Source organism: Excalfactoria chinensis, chromosome 16 (genome assembly GCF_039878825.1).
Source record: "Excalfactoria chinensis isolate bCotChi1 chromosome 16, bCotChi1.hap2, whole genome shotgun sequence".
Taxonomy (NCBI): Eukaryota; Metazoa; Chordata; class Aves; order Galliformes; family Phasianidae; genus Excalfactoria; species Excalfactoria chinensis.
This window is the reverse complement of record NC_092840.1, coordinates 10824833-10843626: the sequence shown is the minus strand read 5'-3', so window position 1 is coordinate 10843626 and position 18794 is coordinate 10824833. Positions and strand designations below refer to the sequence as shown.

The 18794-nt window shown below is 42.4% G+C and overlaps 1 protein-coding gene across 19 annotated transcripts in view; it reads right to left on the bottom strand.

Moving 5' to 3' along the window:
• Positions 1 to 1752: 1752 nt before the first annotated feature.
• Positions 1753 to 18794, bottom strand: part of ARVCF (ARVCF delta catenin family member) — a 158024-nt gene continuing 140982 nt past the window's right edge. For 16 of the 19 annotated variants that reach the window (XM_072351282.1, XM_072351284.1, XM_072351277.1 and 13 more), the window contains 9 exons: positions 17002 to 17129; positions 15952 to 16102; positions 14655 to 14847; positions 14141 to 14252; positions 13430 to 13520; positions 12822 to 12875; positions 11074 to 11165; positions 8453 to 8566; positions 1753 to 7061 (listed from right to left, as the gene is read on the bottom strand). In XM_072351282.1, the coding sequence (XP_072207383.1) occupies positions 8465 to 8566; positions 11074 to 11165; positions 12822 to 12875; positions 13430 to 13520; positions 14141 to 14252; positions 14655 to 14847; positions 15952 to 16102; positions 17002 to 17129 (923 nt within the window). In that variant the 3' untranslated portion in view covers positions 1753 to 7061; positions 8453 to 8464. The remainder of the gene's footprint in view (positions 7062 to 8452; positions 8567 to 11073; positions 11166 to 12821; positions 12876 to 13429; positions 13521 to 14140; positions 14253 to 14654; positions 14848 to 15951; positions 16103 to 17001; positions 17130 to 18794) is intronic. The other 3 variants (XM_072351288.1, XM_072351289.1, XR_011905430.1) reach the window with 2 other exon arrangements.

Genomic DNA, 18794 nt, shown 5'->3' with positions numbered 1-18794 from the left:
GATGCAGTGAACATACAGGAACCCCCAGGAGAGCATGAGAGACTACTGAGATCCTCACTGTCCCAAAAAAGACATCACCACCGAGGCTGTGATGTGTACTTGTTTAGTTGATTTGAGCCATCAATCATTATATCAATAATTATATCAATTAAGAATCAATTATTAAGTATCACATGAATAACAGCTTGCTATATTTGCACACTAAGCATTGTGTCTGCCTTTACAGCTCAGTTGATGATCCCATTGTAAAACAGCTTCCCACTGTATCAGACCACTCACCATCAGCCTGTACCACAATGAGGTTCTGCCACTGCTCTTTAATTATACAGGGATCTTCACAGTAAGGACAGAATGTTCTCCCACGACACTGCTGAAACCTGAAACAGATGAGGGCTGTGATATTTCCTGCCCGTTGTTACCAGGTTAACCTTTCACCTGCAGGACATGCTGCTTCCATTTGCCCAACCTGTGATAAGCTGAAAATGAAATCACTTTGACAGCTATAAAAGGTCAGTTGTAGAAACAACATATTTGTTTCAGCTCAGTATCTTACCTACAGCATCTGCTATTCACTGTCATACTAGTGCAGCCAGAGGAAAAAAAATAAATCAGATTCCTCATTTCAGTACAATATGGATGATACTTTGGAACAAGATGCTAAGCTCAGGAGCTCACATCTTACCACAGCTCATTTGAAAATAGATCCTCCTGCCAGAAGAACAGAATCTGGAGATGACTTGACAAAATTCCTGGGGATGCACGCATTGCACCTGAAATAAGGAGGGAATGTGAGCTGAAGACGACCTTCCCAGTGCTCTCAGCAAGCATCCACAAGCAAATGGATCCTTACAGTCCTGTTAATGGTACAGTCAGGCATTAACTCTAGTGGTCAGCAATGGTTCATCAACCTTTAACTCGCAGAAAATCTGACCTGAACTCTGTAAGGCCCTGCACAATGCCCATGTCAAGATTTACGGGGTTTTGTCACATTTCATCAGTGTCAATAACCATAGTATGTTTAGGTGATGTCCTACTGGACTCTCTCAACACAAATGAATGTGCCAGGGAGAAGCAGTCCTTTCTTTGGGAGAACTACCCAGAAAAGATGTGTCAGTAACTGGCTGCTACTTGAAATACTGACTTTTCGGTACAGGGTTTTTTCTCCCAACATGGTAACAAACATAAATTGGTTGGGACGTCTCCAAAATAACAATTCCTCACCAAAACCAAACCTCATACATAGCTATGAGGAACGTAAAGATTTTGTGTTATTATTTTGCACTTACATTTTTGAGAGTGCTTGCAGACATTTCAGAGATGTGAAATCTCTATAAAATTACACAAATTTTACAACCAAATTGGGAAAGGTTAAATGGCTTCTCAAACGGAAAAGACAACAGCAAGTTCGGTTTGTGGTCCCAGATGTGCAGTTCTCTGAGCAGTGATTGAGATGCCTTCCTCAAAGAAACAGGCTTGTACATTAAAAAGGGGTAAAAAAAAGCATGACCCACAGTCCAAAGCCCTTAGAGGACTTTGTGCTACAACTACAGCACATGGCAATAAATCAAACATTTCCAGGTGTACCAGTTTAAAGGACATTCCAATTGCTCTAGTTACCACTGACCTTTTACTAACACAGAGCGCTGACCTGAGCTAGAGATGAATAATTCCCTGCCACAGAAACCTGCTGTTGCAAAGCCAAAAGAATATTTGAGATACCTGATATAACAAAAATAACCAATGGCGCAGATATTCTTTCCAGGCATGGTTTATTGAAAACACACCAAATTGTTATCCTACATACCTGGTTTCTAACAAGCATTCTACTTGTCTGCATTATGGAAAGATCCTATGATAATAATACATTCTGTCACGGTAACATTTGTTCCATGAAAAGCATAATCCACCTTTTTTCCTCTCCATTCTGGTAAAATCAAACCATTCTAAGTGTTTCAATTTATAGTACAGTGTAAATACAATGCAAAACCCCACCAGTCTAAACTACAGAGAGAATGTTGAGCAGTATTACAGAAAACACATTGTTGATTTATTTTTCTTTTTTTATTCTCCTACCATGAAAATTTTAAGGCACATGATAGTTACAAACACATTAGCTACTAATTACCAGTAAGCTTCTTAGTCTAGTTACTTGGTTTTTCTTAAAAGTAAGAACCAGATTGGCAGGCCTTGTAGTATCTGCACTATCTTCCTCCTCATTTGCAAATGGACTTTCTAACATCCTACCCCGATGTAAAACTTAAGACAGAATAAAAGAGGTTTGTAACAACTTTCCTTTAAATGCACTAGATTAGTTACTGTACCAATAAATCAGAGGATTTCTCTGACAAAAATAAGGAAACACCAGATTTTATGGGCATTAAAACAAAAACACCGCGAGAAACTATGCCTACACAAACACCTTCATAACCCAACCCCAACAGCACTAAACTTCAGGCTGAACTTACTGGCACGCTATAGTTTACACTGAGTGGGCAGCTAGTCAGAAGGGACTGTAACCAGTCTATAACGTGCTCATGTGGCTTCTGAAGCTTTACTTACTCCAAGTGTTAAAAATGTGCCCCTTTCTCGTAAGTAGCTGAGCCTATAAGCTCAACTTTAAGGCAAGTAACAGAAAGTAACTCACCAGCTTCAAGCTAACAAAACCACTATAGGAGTGAAAACTGCTTTGCCTAGCATGAACCGTGCATGCCAGAAATCATCACTGAAAACTATTCCTCTGAGTTGGCAAGAGCTTACTAATTAGCTCTAACAAACATGCCACCCCCACTTCCTTAAAGCATCACTTAATAAGTCAGTTCCTGGTGCCCAAGTCAATACCTTTTATGAAGCCTTGGTAAAGGAGACAAGATTCACCTTCCTTTTATATACATTTAGAACCTGTGGGTCTGAGGGCACAAGGTAGAACCAGGACACTCAGGTGTTCCGCCCATAAGACTTCTGGCTGCCCGAGCTGCTCCCTGGGGAACATTGCAAGCTGGCAACCATCTTTGATTTGTCAAGTTACACTTACGACTAAATCGCTTTTTAGCTGAAACACAGAAACAAAATATCCTTACGTCTTGCCTTTCTGCTGGATGCTGCACAAACAGAATCACAGAATCCTTGGAGTTGGAAGGATTAATCACTCAACAGCCCAACCTGATGCTTATCTGGCAGTCCTGACACACAATGTTAAGTGGCCCCATCAGTGTCGCTTCTTGGCTTCCAGTTTTGTTTAACTTCCACAGCCTACTGAATATGCCTGGGCGGTGAGCAAACCATCTCCCTGGGATGAAAGTACAGCAGTTAGTTGCCATCAGAAATCTCTTCCATCCCCTGTTACCTCAGCCCTTAAAATTTGGGCCATCAAATTTCTTCCTGCTCTTTACTGGGAGTCTTGCAACACCCATCTTTTCCTTCCACAACCACCCCTCCCACTTAAATTTCTGCAGGTATAAATCTCTTCTACCCCAGCTCTTTGCAGACAGACTGCCTCCAGTTTTCACAGTGGAACAAACAGGAAAAGAGGAGGTCACATACCTGAGCCCTAAAAAGCACTGCCTGCCTTTGTGCAGGAGCCTCTAGACCATACTGCAGCATTAGTTACACACACTGCCACTTTCCCTTCTTAACGTACTGTCCCTGCTGCCAAAACAAACTCAATGGTTACTGGTATATTTACCCACATAGCTCAACCAGCCCAGTCACACTTGCATCAACAAGGAGAGATGTAAGGGCAGGTGTGGACACACATCCCACCAATGCATACCAGAAGTTAGTGTGCGGCCACAGATTAAAAGGACATTGGATAAATCACCAAACTAAGTTTAAAGTATCTTGCTAGAGATTTTGGCTTGTGAGCTGATAGTACAAGGCAACAGTCTCATATGCAAGTCATTCTCGATCCATTTTCTTTCCTCATTATCAGCCTGGTGAGAAGAAAAAATAAATAAATAGAGTAATGTAAATGATGCATTATTGGTTATTGCTACATACCTAGGAATTCATCATTACTGTAAGGCATGGGAAGGGCAAAATTAAGATGTCGCTTCCTAGGAGGATGTCTTGGCACGTGGACTTGGTATTTCACCTCTTACATACTACCCTTTGCTTTTTTTGTTGCAATAAACCATGTTCTCAGCTCTAAACCATCGGGGCTGCCAAGAACACTTTATCCTGGGGAAAAGGAAGAAGAACAGTTTGCTACAATGAGCCTGGGCAGCCAATTCCACCTAACCTGACAGGGAGGTCTGCTTGACAGAGGATGCAGTATAAATATGAAAAGGTCTTTGAGGGGGGAAGTTGGATAGGATCTGGATTTGCTTCTCGAGTTTTCCTTAGTGTTTTTAGTTTGATTCACTAACAACAGAGACAAAAATAGATACCCATATAGATTCTGAGTGTCCTTGGTGTGCCCCATTGAGAGCCATATGATACCTGGCACAGGAGGTCATGGACATAACTGGCCCCTAGTCACATCACTTCCCCCTTTCCTGCAGTTTTCTCTGTTAAACTCTTGCTGGCTTCGAAATATTTGTATAACAACTAAATCACAAAGTCTTAGCAGAGACTCAACAGTCAGGTCTTTATTTTAAATGAACTTTTGCTCAGACTCCTTTGGTAAGTATATGGTTTGAAGTAGATCAGGGACAGACTGACAGCATGGCCCTTTTCTTACACTGTTCTAATGAGCTACAAAGCAGGTTCCATTGCTAATTGCTGAACGTTTTTAAAAAAATCCTTTCATATACAAAAAGAATACACCAAGTACATAACCAAAAGTAATATAAAACGTTTCTGTGTAGCTTGGTTAAAAGGGTCTCTGCATATTGGCAGAACAAGTATGAAAAGAGCACCATTGATATAATATACAGTCAGACTATGTATCTGGTTTCATCGCCGCACTTTATGTCTACACACAGAGACACTGCCTCCGACACAGATGTTGATAACCACAGATGCATCTCTGCTTCCCTTGATCTGCTGAGCATCTTTGGTCCGACAGGACTCTCATGCAGGTGAAAACCCCACAGATATATATTTGCTATCTTAATTTGCTCTGAGCAACTTCACCTTCTCTATGATCCAGAAGTGACTACTGCAATGTACATAGAAGATGAGGGTCATAAGGGAGAAGGGTGAAGGAGCACATGTATCATCCAAACCACTGACAGCTTCTGGCATCAGTCTTTTTCCCTGAATCAACAAATGCTTCCCTCTCCTGCAAACTACTTTACATGGTTTTATTAACCTATCCTTTGCACAACAATATATATATAGATATATAGATTTATTTATTTATATATATGTATTCATGTCAATTTTTAATATACTCATGGAGATAGAAAGCTCTTGGTACTTGCTTTTTTTTTGTGTGTTTTTTAATATTTTTTTTTTTTAGTTTTTTTTCTTTTTTCTTTTTTTAACAAAAACTCCTGACATTTACTCTTACAGTAATATTTTGGGTGAGGCAAGGTCGTTGGATATTTCCCCTTTTTAATTACATAGGAAATGGCAGGCACTGAAAACCCCAAATGACGTTTGCTGGGCTCAAAAATGTGCTTTCCAGTCACACCATTTTTAGGAGCTTATTTAGAATGAAATGTGGCAACCAAACAAAATAAGCAAAAGCCCTCTGATGCTACATGCGAGATATTTGGTTCCTATGCTCTTCTGCTGCCCTCCCTCGACCAATGCCTGGAGAAAAATCAGTGATCCAAAGTCACTTAGTTCATGGCATTATCAGATTCTGTATATGCAACATATGTTCTCTGTTCTCATGAGGTAAAAATTCTGCCTTATCCAGAGCACACCATGGCATCTAAGAGGAGAGCGTTTGTACATGGAAGATTTTCATACCACCTAAAATATGTAATCTCAAAACAAAATCAAGGGAACGCTGAAATGATGATGATTTAAAAAATGTCTCATCTGTTCCCTTTATGGCATTTCCCATCAGAATCTACAGCCCAAAGCGAACACGGATCCAACACTGATAAATTTACCAGCAAATATAAATGACAGACTCACCTAAAATGTATGGTATGTTCAAAATAAGACATCCTGCTTCTAGTTCTTCCAATGTGTTAACAGCTACAGCAAAAGAAATTGTTAATTGTCATCAATGCAACACGGGTACAATTAAAACATAAAAGCTCCTTACTGCAATCTTCGAGATTACGAAAATAAAAAGCCAGCCAACTCCATTTCTCAGCATACATTTCTGAACTGGGGACACGAAAACCTTCATGTGGAAATAAAAGCAGAGCCATTACAGAATTCAAAAGGCAGAAGTACTGTACATCAGATTATAATGATAATATAGCACTGTGATTGATATAGCTTACTCTAAAAGCAGATTTATACAGCTTGCATCGATTTTGTTATCTACTCTCCAGTTCATTTGACCAGCATTTGGTATTTTTTTGTTCTGTATTTTCTTTCTCTCTTCATTGAAATTCAATAAACCCACTCAACATTCCTGCAATTCCTGTTGAAATAACAAAGAAAACCTCAACATTTTTCAAAAACCCTTTAAAAATGTTAAGATTCACAGCTCAAAACAAACCTCCCAAAACAAAAAGAAAACAATGGGACCCAAACCATAAAAGTGCTATTATCTTCATGACTACACCTACGGTATCATTGCAAATACTCTGCAGTTCACTGTCCTCTTTGCTGCTGCATGACCTTCACTTCTCATTCTTGGCACCGTCACATATGAGAGTCACCTAAGAATGCAGCCAGCCAGATGGAACTTGGATTCTCTTTTCTTGCTTGCTTTATTCTTGCAGGAGTGGGAGGGAGCAGGAGGCGGCTGTGTCTGGTGGGAATGTAACTGACTTTAAAAGCAAATTGTCTTGCTGTAAGGCATGGTGCTCTGGGGTTGGCAATGGCAGTCAGTTGTGTTTTCTCCCTGCATTCTCTTAGAATCCGCAGCCTTGTCAGTGATGCAGCGCCCTCCAGATCGGAATGGCAGTGGTGACTGATGAAATCCTCTGTGTCAATTCAATGTTTTTTTCTCCCCCTCAATTAAAAAAAAATGTGGTTGGACTCTAGCCCTGCAAAATAAAGCCAGAACTGATTAATACCAGCAAGCGACATGGCACTGGTGGTGATCTCCATCACCTAGTGGTAGAACAATGAACGGACATCCCAATCTATCCCTGATACATGGGTTTGTTGAAAGGTCTGAATGGGAGAAAGTGAACACAGACTTCATTCAAAGTCCCACCCATACGCATTCACTGCTAAGAGTGCAAGACGAGACGTACAGGCACTGCAAACGTTTATCCTTGCCCTCTGGCTGAGCTAACAAGGCTGACTACACAGCATCAACCAGCTGAGTGAAGCCAGCAGTGCTGGGCCCTGCTCTGTGGCTACATAAGGATTCCAGGGGGTGTTAAAAGATTTCTCTGGCCAAGCACTTCCAACCCAGGAAGAGAAACAATCTGCAAACACACAGCACTGGTACTGGACTCTTAAAAGAAGGAGAAGAATTTCTGGGGAGACCTCGAAAATGAAAACCTCAAACATACAAGAGCTCTCTCTCCCACTACTGCATGTGATCTGCACATCTAATTACGGGAGTGGATAACACTCCACTTCTTGGGATTCGGGCCTTAAAGGCCTATTGTCCACTCTGATGGGAAAGCTGTCCAGTGCCTTTGCAACCGTTTCTTAGGTGTTCCTTCAGTCAGCCAGGAGCACAAAATCTGCTATTCCAAATGGGGCATCACATCTGACAGTGACGGATGGTATAACCAGGGTGGAGGACTGTCCAGCAAAACAGCAGGAGACAGATTAGCAGCGGCAGGAATAAAGAAAGGACAGTGACATTACTAAGGGACTTGGCTCACAGCAAAGGCAGAGCTAGAACGCGACAAAAAGGCGCCTTTCTTTAACAACAGAGTAAGAAAGAGTTGGGAAGTGGGAATTGTGGCTTAACGTTTATTGTGTAACCAAAACCACCTCCCCTCGCAAAGTAAATGTGTACAGGCAGCAGCTTTCCTGCAGATGGGCAGGCCTTGTAATTCTAGGGAACCTCAGGGGACATCCATAAATAGAGAAGGATACGCTTATTTTTTTAGTCTCAGGCTAATCCTTATAATGAGTCTGAAAGGGAAAAAAAAAATGGTTGGAAGTTGAAACACACTATTTAAATTCATTCCCATGTCCTACCAGGAGAAATCTTCCACATTTTGGCTGACAGCCAGTCACAGATACTACTGTGCTGTCCAGTTATTTGACAGATTGTTTTTTCATCAAACAGAAGCGTCTGAGTGCATTTCATTAAAGACACAATGAATAATATAAATACCACGTTTTCAAATGTATTTTCATTTCTCTGAAGGACTCAGTTAGCAGTTAGCCTTGAAGAGATCCCACAGCTATACAGATCATGCACAAGACAAGTTAATTACTAGCACCAATTACCATTAAAATGACCTACCATGCATGCAAATTAGACCCAGGAGTCAACAGGCTGGGGTTTAATGTCACGAGCATCCACCAGATTCACCGAAGCCCTGTTACTCCTGTTAATGTTTTTCCTATTTGTGTCATTCTGCAGCACAGGGTGAGGAGTTAAAAGCAAAACAGAGCGGATTAATCAACAAAACCACCAAACAAGTCAGCTCAAAGGAGCACAAAGGAAAATTAGTGGTGGAGAAAGAAACAAGATCAGCAAAGACACAATACCAACAAGAGCACTTGCAGCAGCCAAAGGCTGCACTTCCCTGCCATCATTATTCAGAGTGTTTGGCCACTCTTGAGCCTCAAAGCCACAGTTATTGAACAGTTTACAGACCAGAAGACCCCAGAGTTCTCTTTCACAGGACAGGGAAAAGGAAGAGTAGCAGCTACTCAGACTTTGCTCCAGCTGAAAATGCACCAGTGACTGTTTTTAAGTCATATAACAGGCTGAATTCAGGCAGCCCTTTATCCCTAAAGCCAGGAGGCAGCATAAACTATGGTGGCCACATTGAAGAGGTGAAGTATTTTTTATCCCATTCCTCTAAACGCAAAGCAGCTGCTCACTGGAGCTCCAGGTTGTGCTTCACCTCAGGCTTACACTGCGAGTTTGGGCTGAGCTATATGATTTTGGAAATCACTTCCACGAACTCTGAGTGGTAAAAATAACCAGCATTTGTTACCTCTTCTGCCTCAGCCTATTTTCTTGGAAAGACATTTTCTGTTGAGCTTGTACTGATCAAAATACTTATGTCAATGCATCTGTTCTCACTGCACCCTCATAATAACACATTAGAACTGTTAAGAGGGGAGAGAAAGTTTATACCATTCATAGTGGTTCAAGCTGGGCCATCTCTTGTCACTTCAGAGCAACACTGGAGGAGGGAGCACTCACTGTGAATTCAGTAATCAGGTTGTATCAGGTGCAAAAAAAACAAATGAGAGAGCACAACCACCTCCAAGTGGCAAGGAGAGAGCACGCTCTTCTGTCTTTGCCAGACCCTGTCAAGCAGAAATGTACTGGGAAGGTTTGGACAGAAAGGTGATCACTAATGGATCACTTTAATGGGTGTCACCACACATCTGGACTTAGCAAAGCAGCTGCAAGATGACTAAGCAGGAAAACTGTAATGGCTGTACTTTTACCAAAGAGCTTTCTGAGTGGCAGAGGCTTCCTAAACAATCTACTGCCCTAATATTCGCTTATTTCTAGAACTGTTCAAAAGAGAAAAGGGGTGGGCAGTGAGCTACCCATTGAATCTGAGAGATCACTGTTTCAGATCAGCCACATTACTCCAGACCATTTACTCAGGGCTTGCTGGTTCAAAACAGGAAGCCATGTTTGGCACCGCGGAGTTGACACGAGACAATGAGCAATTCTATTGAAGTTAAACTGGGCAGCCTCCAGCAGGATGCAGCCATACCCACAACAGGCAAACTGAAAAGGAGTGAACTGTGCTAAAAACTGCAGCTGGATTTAAGCCATTCTCCAGCATAAACCTTCACAGAAAGGGAGGACACAGAAGGAAATGCACGAACAGGCAAGTTAACACAGGCTGACACAGAAGGATGCCTTCCTGGTCCACAAATAACAGAAAGGTTTTTTTGCAAATCACATTTTCATTTCACTTCAATATAGTGTTTTTCTTTCAACTGACTCAAGTTTAATCATTTCCAGTGAACACAAATCCCCTGGATCTTTCAATATCGTCAGCAACATGCTGAAGGTTATAAAGGACGGCTTTTTACAGACTAACAGCAGTATTTCCTATCGCTGATTCGTGGTTCCCTGAATCTTTTTTTTCCCCTCAGAAATGACCTACCCAGGAGAAAACACAGGCTTGTCTTGAGGTCAGGGAGAAGTTATGGCCACAGCATTGTTAGAAGCATTAAGCAACTTTTAAACAAAAAGATCTACTGAAAAGGCACAGCAGTGCAACAAATTAAACAGACTCCACTAAGATACACACAGCCCTCAAGGCAAAACACTTTGTGAAGGAAGACTGTTGTTGTTGCTGTTAAATTAGAAAATGGCCTGCATTTGTTTTTAGAAGCGCACACTCAGAAGTACCAACATCTCTCCTTCCTCCCCATCTCCTTGGCCCAAGCCCATCGCCTGCAGCCAGGACTCTGAGTGCTGGTGGAATGAACGCAGCTCACCACGCTGCTCTAGACAGATGCACAAGCTGACACGTACATCTCATGGTGAAAGCAATAAAGCTGTGTGATGTTCTGAAGTGACTGTTCTCAGAATAAGGACTGAATGCAGCTATTCACTATAAGGCAAGGGAATGCTGCCTGCACAAAGACGACAGAACAATAACTTTATTTTCTTACAACTTCATTCGTTTACAGGAATATACCATTTGCCTGCATTTACTTCTGCACTGGAAAGCAGCATTTTGTTTTTATTTCTAGTTATCCAGTGCCAGGTTAGGAAATGGTGCTTTAGTCTTAACATTGGGCCAGCAAAAAAAGCAAAGACACCAAAAAACCCCTTTACAGCCCTCTAGTGAGTAACTACCCTGTTGCTGCTGAGCACAGCAGGCTCTGTTTCTTCTAAAGGCACTAACTAGCATTCAGCAATAAAGGGAATCTCACTTTTAAAGGTTCTTTCTCAGAGGCGTCCCCTGTGTTATCGCTGGTCTTGTACTTGCGCTCCTTGTCCCGGTGATCGATGGTAGAGTATCCATCTGAGGAGGAATAATATGACAGTTAGGCACGAAGCACAACAAAGAGCAAAACAGAGCTGATGCTAGCAGTATTCTTCAGCAAAGAAACAGGAAAATAGACTATCAAAACCCACAGACCTTGGCAGCCTGCTTCTCACATATGCTCCCGCTCTGAAATTCTACTTTCACCAGTTTAAAACAGAAAAGCTCTTTTTTTTTCCCCTGTCACTGCCAGATGCTGGCACTCATTAGCAAGCAGAACTGTTTTCATCCCAACCTACTGCAGTTTTGTAGTGCGCCTGAGGAAAGCAGCAAGTTGTCATCTCAAGCCTTGTGGCTAATGAGCTCCAAATTCAGCTCCACTCTTGTGTTCCTTGCTTAGCAGCCTGATTAATTGGCTGTGTTCATTCTCTGAATGCTCTGCAGCATGTTCCCACTCATCCTGAGCCTGACTATTAACAGGACATAACAGTAATTTGAAATAGCCCCTTTCAGTGCGCTGAGAAAAGGAGACTGTTGAGTTTGAAGGAATCTTGACGCAAACCCTGCTGTGCTAGGACTGCCTTTCATTCCAAAGCACCACCTGATGGTGCTTTTTCTCCTGACAACTAAGAAACAATATGAAAGCATGATCAGCACACAGAGGAAAAGTGAGAGAGCATCACGAAGACACGGCTTTACATGTTTCAGATTCTCTGCTTTGAATCAGTTCCACCAACACAAACCTGTTTTTCCTGATGCATCAGATTTCCCTCATTATCAGTTACAATGAGATTGCCTCCTGCTCTGCTCTGACAGCATCGTAAACTGGAGTAAATGACACTCCAATCTATATTTTCCTGTAGCTTTTGTTTCTACCCATGTAACTGAGAGATCATTCATGTTTCCACATTCCGAAAACCGGGCTCTTAGATTCTGAGTAAGTTATCAAAATTAACTGTTTCAGGGGCACGAAGGAGACCTATACTGATCTTACTGCAACAATACATAAATGCATTATTCTCAGTTAACATAATGTAGTTTATAGACAAAGTTATTTTCGTCAGTAGAGGCACTTAACATTCTTGGCTCGTTTATTCCTCTCACTTTTCTCCTTGTCTTCTCTACTGCTTTACCAAGTATCTGCCATTCATTCTGCAGCAGCAACATTCTTATGTCATTACAAATGACATGACCAAACGCCTTCTGAGTGTCAATGCATCTACACCCTCACATGGCTCTCAACTTATAAAGACCCACAAAGAAGGAAGGGAAGAAAAAAGGAGAAGTCATGCCTAAAGACATGCAGGTATGAGAGGAACTTCTGAACTACGCATCTTTGTTTTCAACAATTCTCAGCTCTCTAATGATTTTGGCAGATTGACTGCATCTGAACTAAGGCACAGGGACAGCTTTGGAGGACTCAGAGATTTGGCACGTAGCCTTGAGATCACAGTTCTGCCACTCCTGCAGACAGCTCAGGGTCACAGCCACCCTGGGGCAGCACTGCAACAGAAAGCATCGCTGATCTTCAGATTACTCTGTGCAGAGTCTCCTGTCCAGAGCTGATAAAGTCGGACAGACCAGAGCTATTTCTGCACAAGGCTGACTAGTGCATCCCACAGTAACTTATAAGACATGTAAGTGAAAGTGCGCTCTACTGAAACAGACAGAAGGTTTGACCTACAACAAGTTTACCTGGGCCAAGTTCATCCATAGGTATCATATCACGACTCCCAGTTTTCTCATTATCTGTAAGACAGAAGCATGGAATTTTTCAGTATTCAGTATTTCAGTATTCAGAATTCAGTAACTACTGAAGTTACATTTGCTATTCTCAACACCTGGTACTTTTAAACTGGTCTCAGAACCAAAGAGGCCCTTAAAACACTGGATTCAGACCTGTAAATGAACTATTCAACAACTGCTATCCATTCAGAAAAGGGAGTTTAATTTAAGCTCTCCAGACAGCACATGAAATCCTTATTTTCTGCTTTGGACTAACTACCATTTAACAGGTGTAAGTTCCATCTTACACCTATCCCAAATTCTCCCAGACCATTTTAACTGATTATGTTGTTTTCTCACCCTGTATGCAGTACTGGCAGTGCACATTTTGCAAGAGAAGAAAAACTATCAATATCCAGATAAACGGACCGATCATCTCGTTACTGTGTTAAAAAGCACTATACAAATAAGACATTTTACCCCTTCATGTCTTGCCCTCCCTTTCACTTCCCATAACACAGCTGTGGCAAATTCAGCAAGCAAGCAAAACACATAAAGCGGTAACTAGCAGAACTGACCTTGACTTTTATCCACCAGCGGCAAAGTGCTGTCATCATAGCCAGACCTGCCAGCAGGACCCTTAGAACTCTTTGGAGTGGCAGAAACAGACTTCAAAACAAAAATTAGGTAAATATGACACTGCCGTTCTGGGAAATCAAACAAGTAAAACGAACAGTATGAGGCAAGATCACATATTGCTTCTAAATCCCCTCCTGTTGGCAGTATGGCAGGGGAGGTGTTGTTGTTAAGATTTTATTCTCATACAGATTGGTTAGTGGAATTCTTTTCTTGGTGTTATCCAGGATGGCTGCACTGTTGGGCCTATGAAAGGAGCTCAGCCTTTTCAGAAGGGAAGGGAAGGAGGCTGCACGTTAAGAACTAGCGACTGCCCTGGGCATAAAATGCCTGACATAAATTCTGCATGAGCAAACAAACAGTTGAGAAAAAACATGCTAATTCTTCCTTGAGCAAAGCACACGCATTTGGCCTTCACTACACGGCACACTTTCAAAACCTAAAAAGCTACGTTTCATAGACCAGCGAGAAACCTATCCGTGATGTGTGTGCATGACGTTACGACTGAATAGGTTACAACACATTTTTTCATTACCTAGAAGAACAGCATCAAAGCATGTAATATATCAGACATTACTATTATTTTAAGTGAGGGCACCTTCCATTCAGGTATTTCCCAACTACTCACCAAACCTGAGACCCAGCATTTTTACCTGGAAGTGCGATTTGTTCCAGCCATCTTTCTGCAGAGCGTTTCGTAACTCCTTGTAGCTCCAGATCATCTGAAGAACGTGAGACGCTGCTTTTGTTTCTCGGGGAGACTGGCTGATTTGCAAAATAAAATTAGAACGTCAAGTAACAAGCAATGTCAAATATCATGACTGTTTGTCAACCGAAACAACACCCAGGAGGTACCTATTACTTCACAGAGCCGTTCATAAGCCAATGCTTATGAGTTTTAAGGTGTATGTGAAACAATGTTGTGAAACAATAGCAGTTGTTGGAAGGATTGGTGACGTTTGAAGATGTCACACTCTAACAGGCTTCCACTCGGTATTTTTTTAAAGCTACGAATCTACAGAAGGTTTGACTTTTTATTGTGTATATTCGTTCAGCTACACTTCTGAAAGGCCAGACTGGCTTTGGAAAGCAAAAGACTACTGTGCACTGTGGCACTTTCAAGTTTGCACTGAGTTTTTATACATTTTGCTTTCAACCGTTACTCACCTTGACTTGCTGATAGCCACCAGCTTCTGAATGCCCTGTGTCTGGATCAGAGACCTTGCATTTTCGGAGCTGTCAGTAATGATTTCATGGATTGTATTCAATACAGCAACCACTGTATCCTCTTCCAGATTCTTCGCAGATCTCTGCTGCCTGCTGGGCAAATTTCTAACCAGCTCACCCATGGCATAACTACCTGGAAAAGTGGAAGAGATACCACTGCTCAGCCCTAGTAATCCATCCAGCTTCCCATCCTGAATGAAAAATTCAAGGGTGCTTACCAGGTCAAAAAAACTTAATAACGCAAGTGTTTTGAACATCAAGACTGTAACATTATGGTGCATTTATAATTCATCATTTCAAGGTGATTAAGAGTTGATATCCAATACAGAACTCCTTCATGGTGAATGCTAAGAGGCTGAGAGGGAAAAAATGCCGACTTCACTGTGATTTTACAGCCAGCCTCTATCATACTTCACAGTGCCTGAGGCAAAAAGCATCCGGTAGCTGCTGCTACAGCCACATATTCATGCTAATACATGCACGTGGTTTACTCAATGCAGCCTTTTAATAGGCCTTTTGGGGTAAGGTGTGCAGCCATGCATGTATTAACCTTCTTCCAACAAAGCTATTTCCTCCTGGGCCCAGTTAGCCTTCACATCATATGGTACTGGAGAAAAACCAAGGAGCTGGGAGTTTATCACTCCCAGGTGTGTGTCTGCACCTCTGGCTTAGCTACGCCATGTTTAGTAAGTTAGCTTCTTTCTCCTCAGATAATTGCCTCTGTTTTAGATTATTTGGAGTCCCCTGTCTCCCCTTTCTGGAGGTGCAGATTCATGAATCCCTGCCCCGCTGGTCACGGAACTGGGCTGAACCAGCCCATACAGTGCTGACATTCAGGACTGCCAATCTAATCTCAACAGTGGGCCGAAGGAGGAACACACCTGTCAGCAACCTCTGCATGTGACTAGTAGCACGGTCCATGCCAGCTAGGGCTAAGGAAGAGACAAGCAGTCTGTTAACCCACCCGGCTGTCTGCACACCTACACATGCTCCCCTCTCCTGCAAAAATCTATATTTACTTTTAGTTCTTAGGGATCCCTTTTAAACTACAGCTTGTTTGAATGGGCTGGAAATACATTCTGAGATGAAAACCTTCCACTTGGTGGCTACACAGAATAATCATGGAGAGCAGTGATAGAAACTGCATACAAAATGAATGCTCAGCACAACTGACAAACACGAGATGTCTCTCAAGAGCATCCAAGATTCCAGCCTAGAAGAGAAGTTCTGAAGATACCTATAAGGTCTTTATTGCGGCGATCCATGGAAAGGTTTCTCAAGGCAATTGACACAGCCCTCACAACCTTGTCAGAGTCGGACTGGAGTAGTTCCACAAGCACTGGCAAGCCTCTCTCCTTCCGCACTGTTGCACGAATGTATGTGGACCACTGATCAAAACACAAGGAGAAAAGGAACAACACCAAGTATCGTCAGCTCATATACCCACTTTTCAGTGCTGTAATTCATTTTTTCCTCCTGCAAACACTGGTTAGATGTGTACGCTGATGCATCTGAAACATAACCTATCAGTCATGTTCATCAAGCACCAAAGAGAAAACGATGGAGGTTCAGCCTTCAGCTTAGTAAGCTGATGGAAAAAGAGGACAGAAACGGAAGGAATTTCATCTGCCAGCCAGCATCTGTTCTGTACACATCATAGTGTGAAAACACACTCCCCTTGATTAGGAAACAGAGGTCAGTTGGAGGGAGCAGTAAGGCATCCAAAGCACGCCATCTTCTGCCACCTTCAATTTTGTGCAATTCTGCCATTTCACTATTGATTTTAAAATAGGTATTGAAAACAGCTGCAAAACACCACCCTGCTCATCTCCAGCCTTCTGCCTGCTCCAAGTCTGCCATACATCTAGAAGTGATCAGGTGTATCTTTGAGAATTACCTGATCAGTTCTAGGGATGGCTCGGGGAAAATCAGAGGACAGTTCAGAGCACAGTTTCTTGAGCAACCTGACAGCCTAATGAATTAAGCATTCACAACAGCACCATCTAACAACAAGCTTTTCTGAAGGGATGTGGCAACAGTTAAGTAGTTTAAGTAGTAAAACCAGCTCATGGTTAAATTGTCATGAGCTCAGTGACATCTGCACATAAACACCATCTGTTCAGAAGATGCAAAGCATCCTAAGTGGGCAAACGAATCAGAAATAATTTCTTCCCCTTTCTCCTTCTTAAAGGGCATGTAAATGCACAAGGTAACAGCGCACTTACAATGGATGTAGCTTTCTTCTTTACTTGCACCAAGTAGTGACTAAAGAGAAGATTGCACTCACCATCCAGTTGCCAGCACTGAGATTCTGCAACGCCCCTGCTGCGGCTTCCAGAGTGTTGAAGTTCTGACTTTCAGTGAGGATGGAGAGGTACAGTCGGACCACATCTGGCTGGTACAGTAATTCAAAGCCTGCAGGTGACAATGGAAGCAAAAGAAGTAGAGAAGGCAGGTATGAGCAAACATTAACATATCTTCATTGAATCACATTAGAGAACAGCCAAGAGAAACCTGTGCTACAGAAAGAAGCGCTTCTGCCACATTCAGAACATGAATATAGAACAGTGCCCTTTCTGTTCCCTTCCTTCTCAGGGTACGAATGCTGAGATGCACACAGCTGCAATCAGCCTCTCACCTCCACCTGCCTCCTGCTGACAGAGCTGCATTTCAGTCACACACCTCTTGCTCACTTTCTGTCCTTTCTTCTTCCTCTCCTTTTCCTACTTACTAATGTAAGAGCATCTCAAAAATGTCGCCCACCTCTGTTCAATAACACACAGCATTTCTTCTGCCAGTCACCAATGCATTTCTGCTTTGTGCTGTAATCCCTTAGCTACTTTGGTGAGCGATTCCCACTTCATTCCATATGACACCATTTTCCATCTCTATTTATGCTGCCCTGTTGACATCTGTTTTAAAAGGAGTTAATAAATGCTATACACCATATATGAGACCTCCTCCTCCCCTGTGTCACTCCCCACCTCGAGGGCCTCCCACCTGCTGCACTCTTCCAGCACTGCATAGAATCTGTGCTAGCAAACTGCAGACAGGAGTTGCTATACTGAAGCCGTAGAACGACTCTCACGGATAAGTGCTCATTAGCAGAGATGAGGACCCAACAGCAATAAAGTTACTGCTCCACCACAGCGCTTCTCCCTCATTGATAACAGGCTGACACTTTCCATACGCATCAAACTCCCCTAAAAAGAAACAAACAAGTTTTGTATTTTCTCCATCTACTCCCGCCCTAACGAGTCTAGCTTTGCTATTTATAGCACCGAATTATTATAAATCTCCTTCCAGCGCTGCATGGAGGCCTCACACATCTTCCCACAAAGCGCTTCAAGCATGTTCCTGGGAAGCACAGCTGGTGGCACCTCCATTAAGCACCTGCTTCTCTTCTAAACTGATTGCCTTCATTTCAGGATCATCTGAATTATTTTTTCAGGTAACACTGCCTTTGTGCAACATACAGCTAATTGCTTAAATCCTTTGGTGAAAAGAGAATGAGAAAAGGAGGGTCGTTAGCAATAGGTCATGTGTCACATGAGAGAAACAGCATTTGCTTTTCTTTAGAACACGGTTATAGCCCAGATGCAGCACTGCCCTACAAACCAGCATTCCTTTCTCCCAGAATAAACGGGACCTTTTCCTTAGGTTACACACTTGTGCTGAGCTGCAATCGACACCGTTTCCTTCTGGAAATGCATGGGGATAAATCTTTTATCACTCCCCCCTGGCCCTGACTCCACTGTAAAACGCAAAGCAAACCATTTGGCTGTATTAGCTTTTCCCTTTTTGATAAATGGAAAGTGCCTCGGTCACTGATGTCACCATGTCAGACATATTACAGATCTAAGCATTCTCCCCAGCCGCTGGCATAAACGTGTATATAGAGAAAGATCTTCCACATTAAACTCACCCTCACCAACACGCTGTGGTTTCAACCTTGTGACAAAAGGAAGATGAGCTTCCTTGCATCCAAGATGTTCAAAACTGGCAATGGGATTAGTTCTGTGTCATGTCCACCTACCAAGTGCTGCCAATTACAGCATCCTTTGTTGGCCTCCACAACAG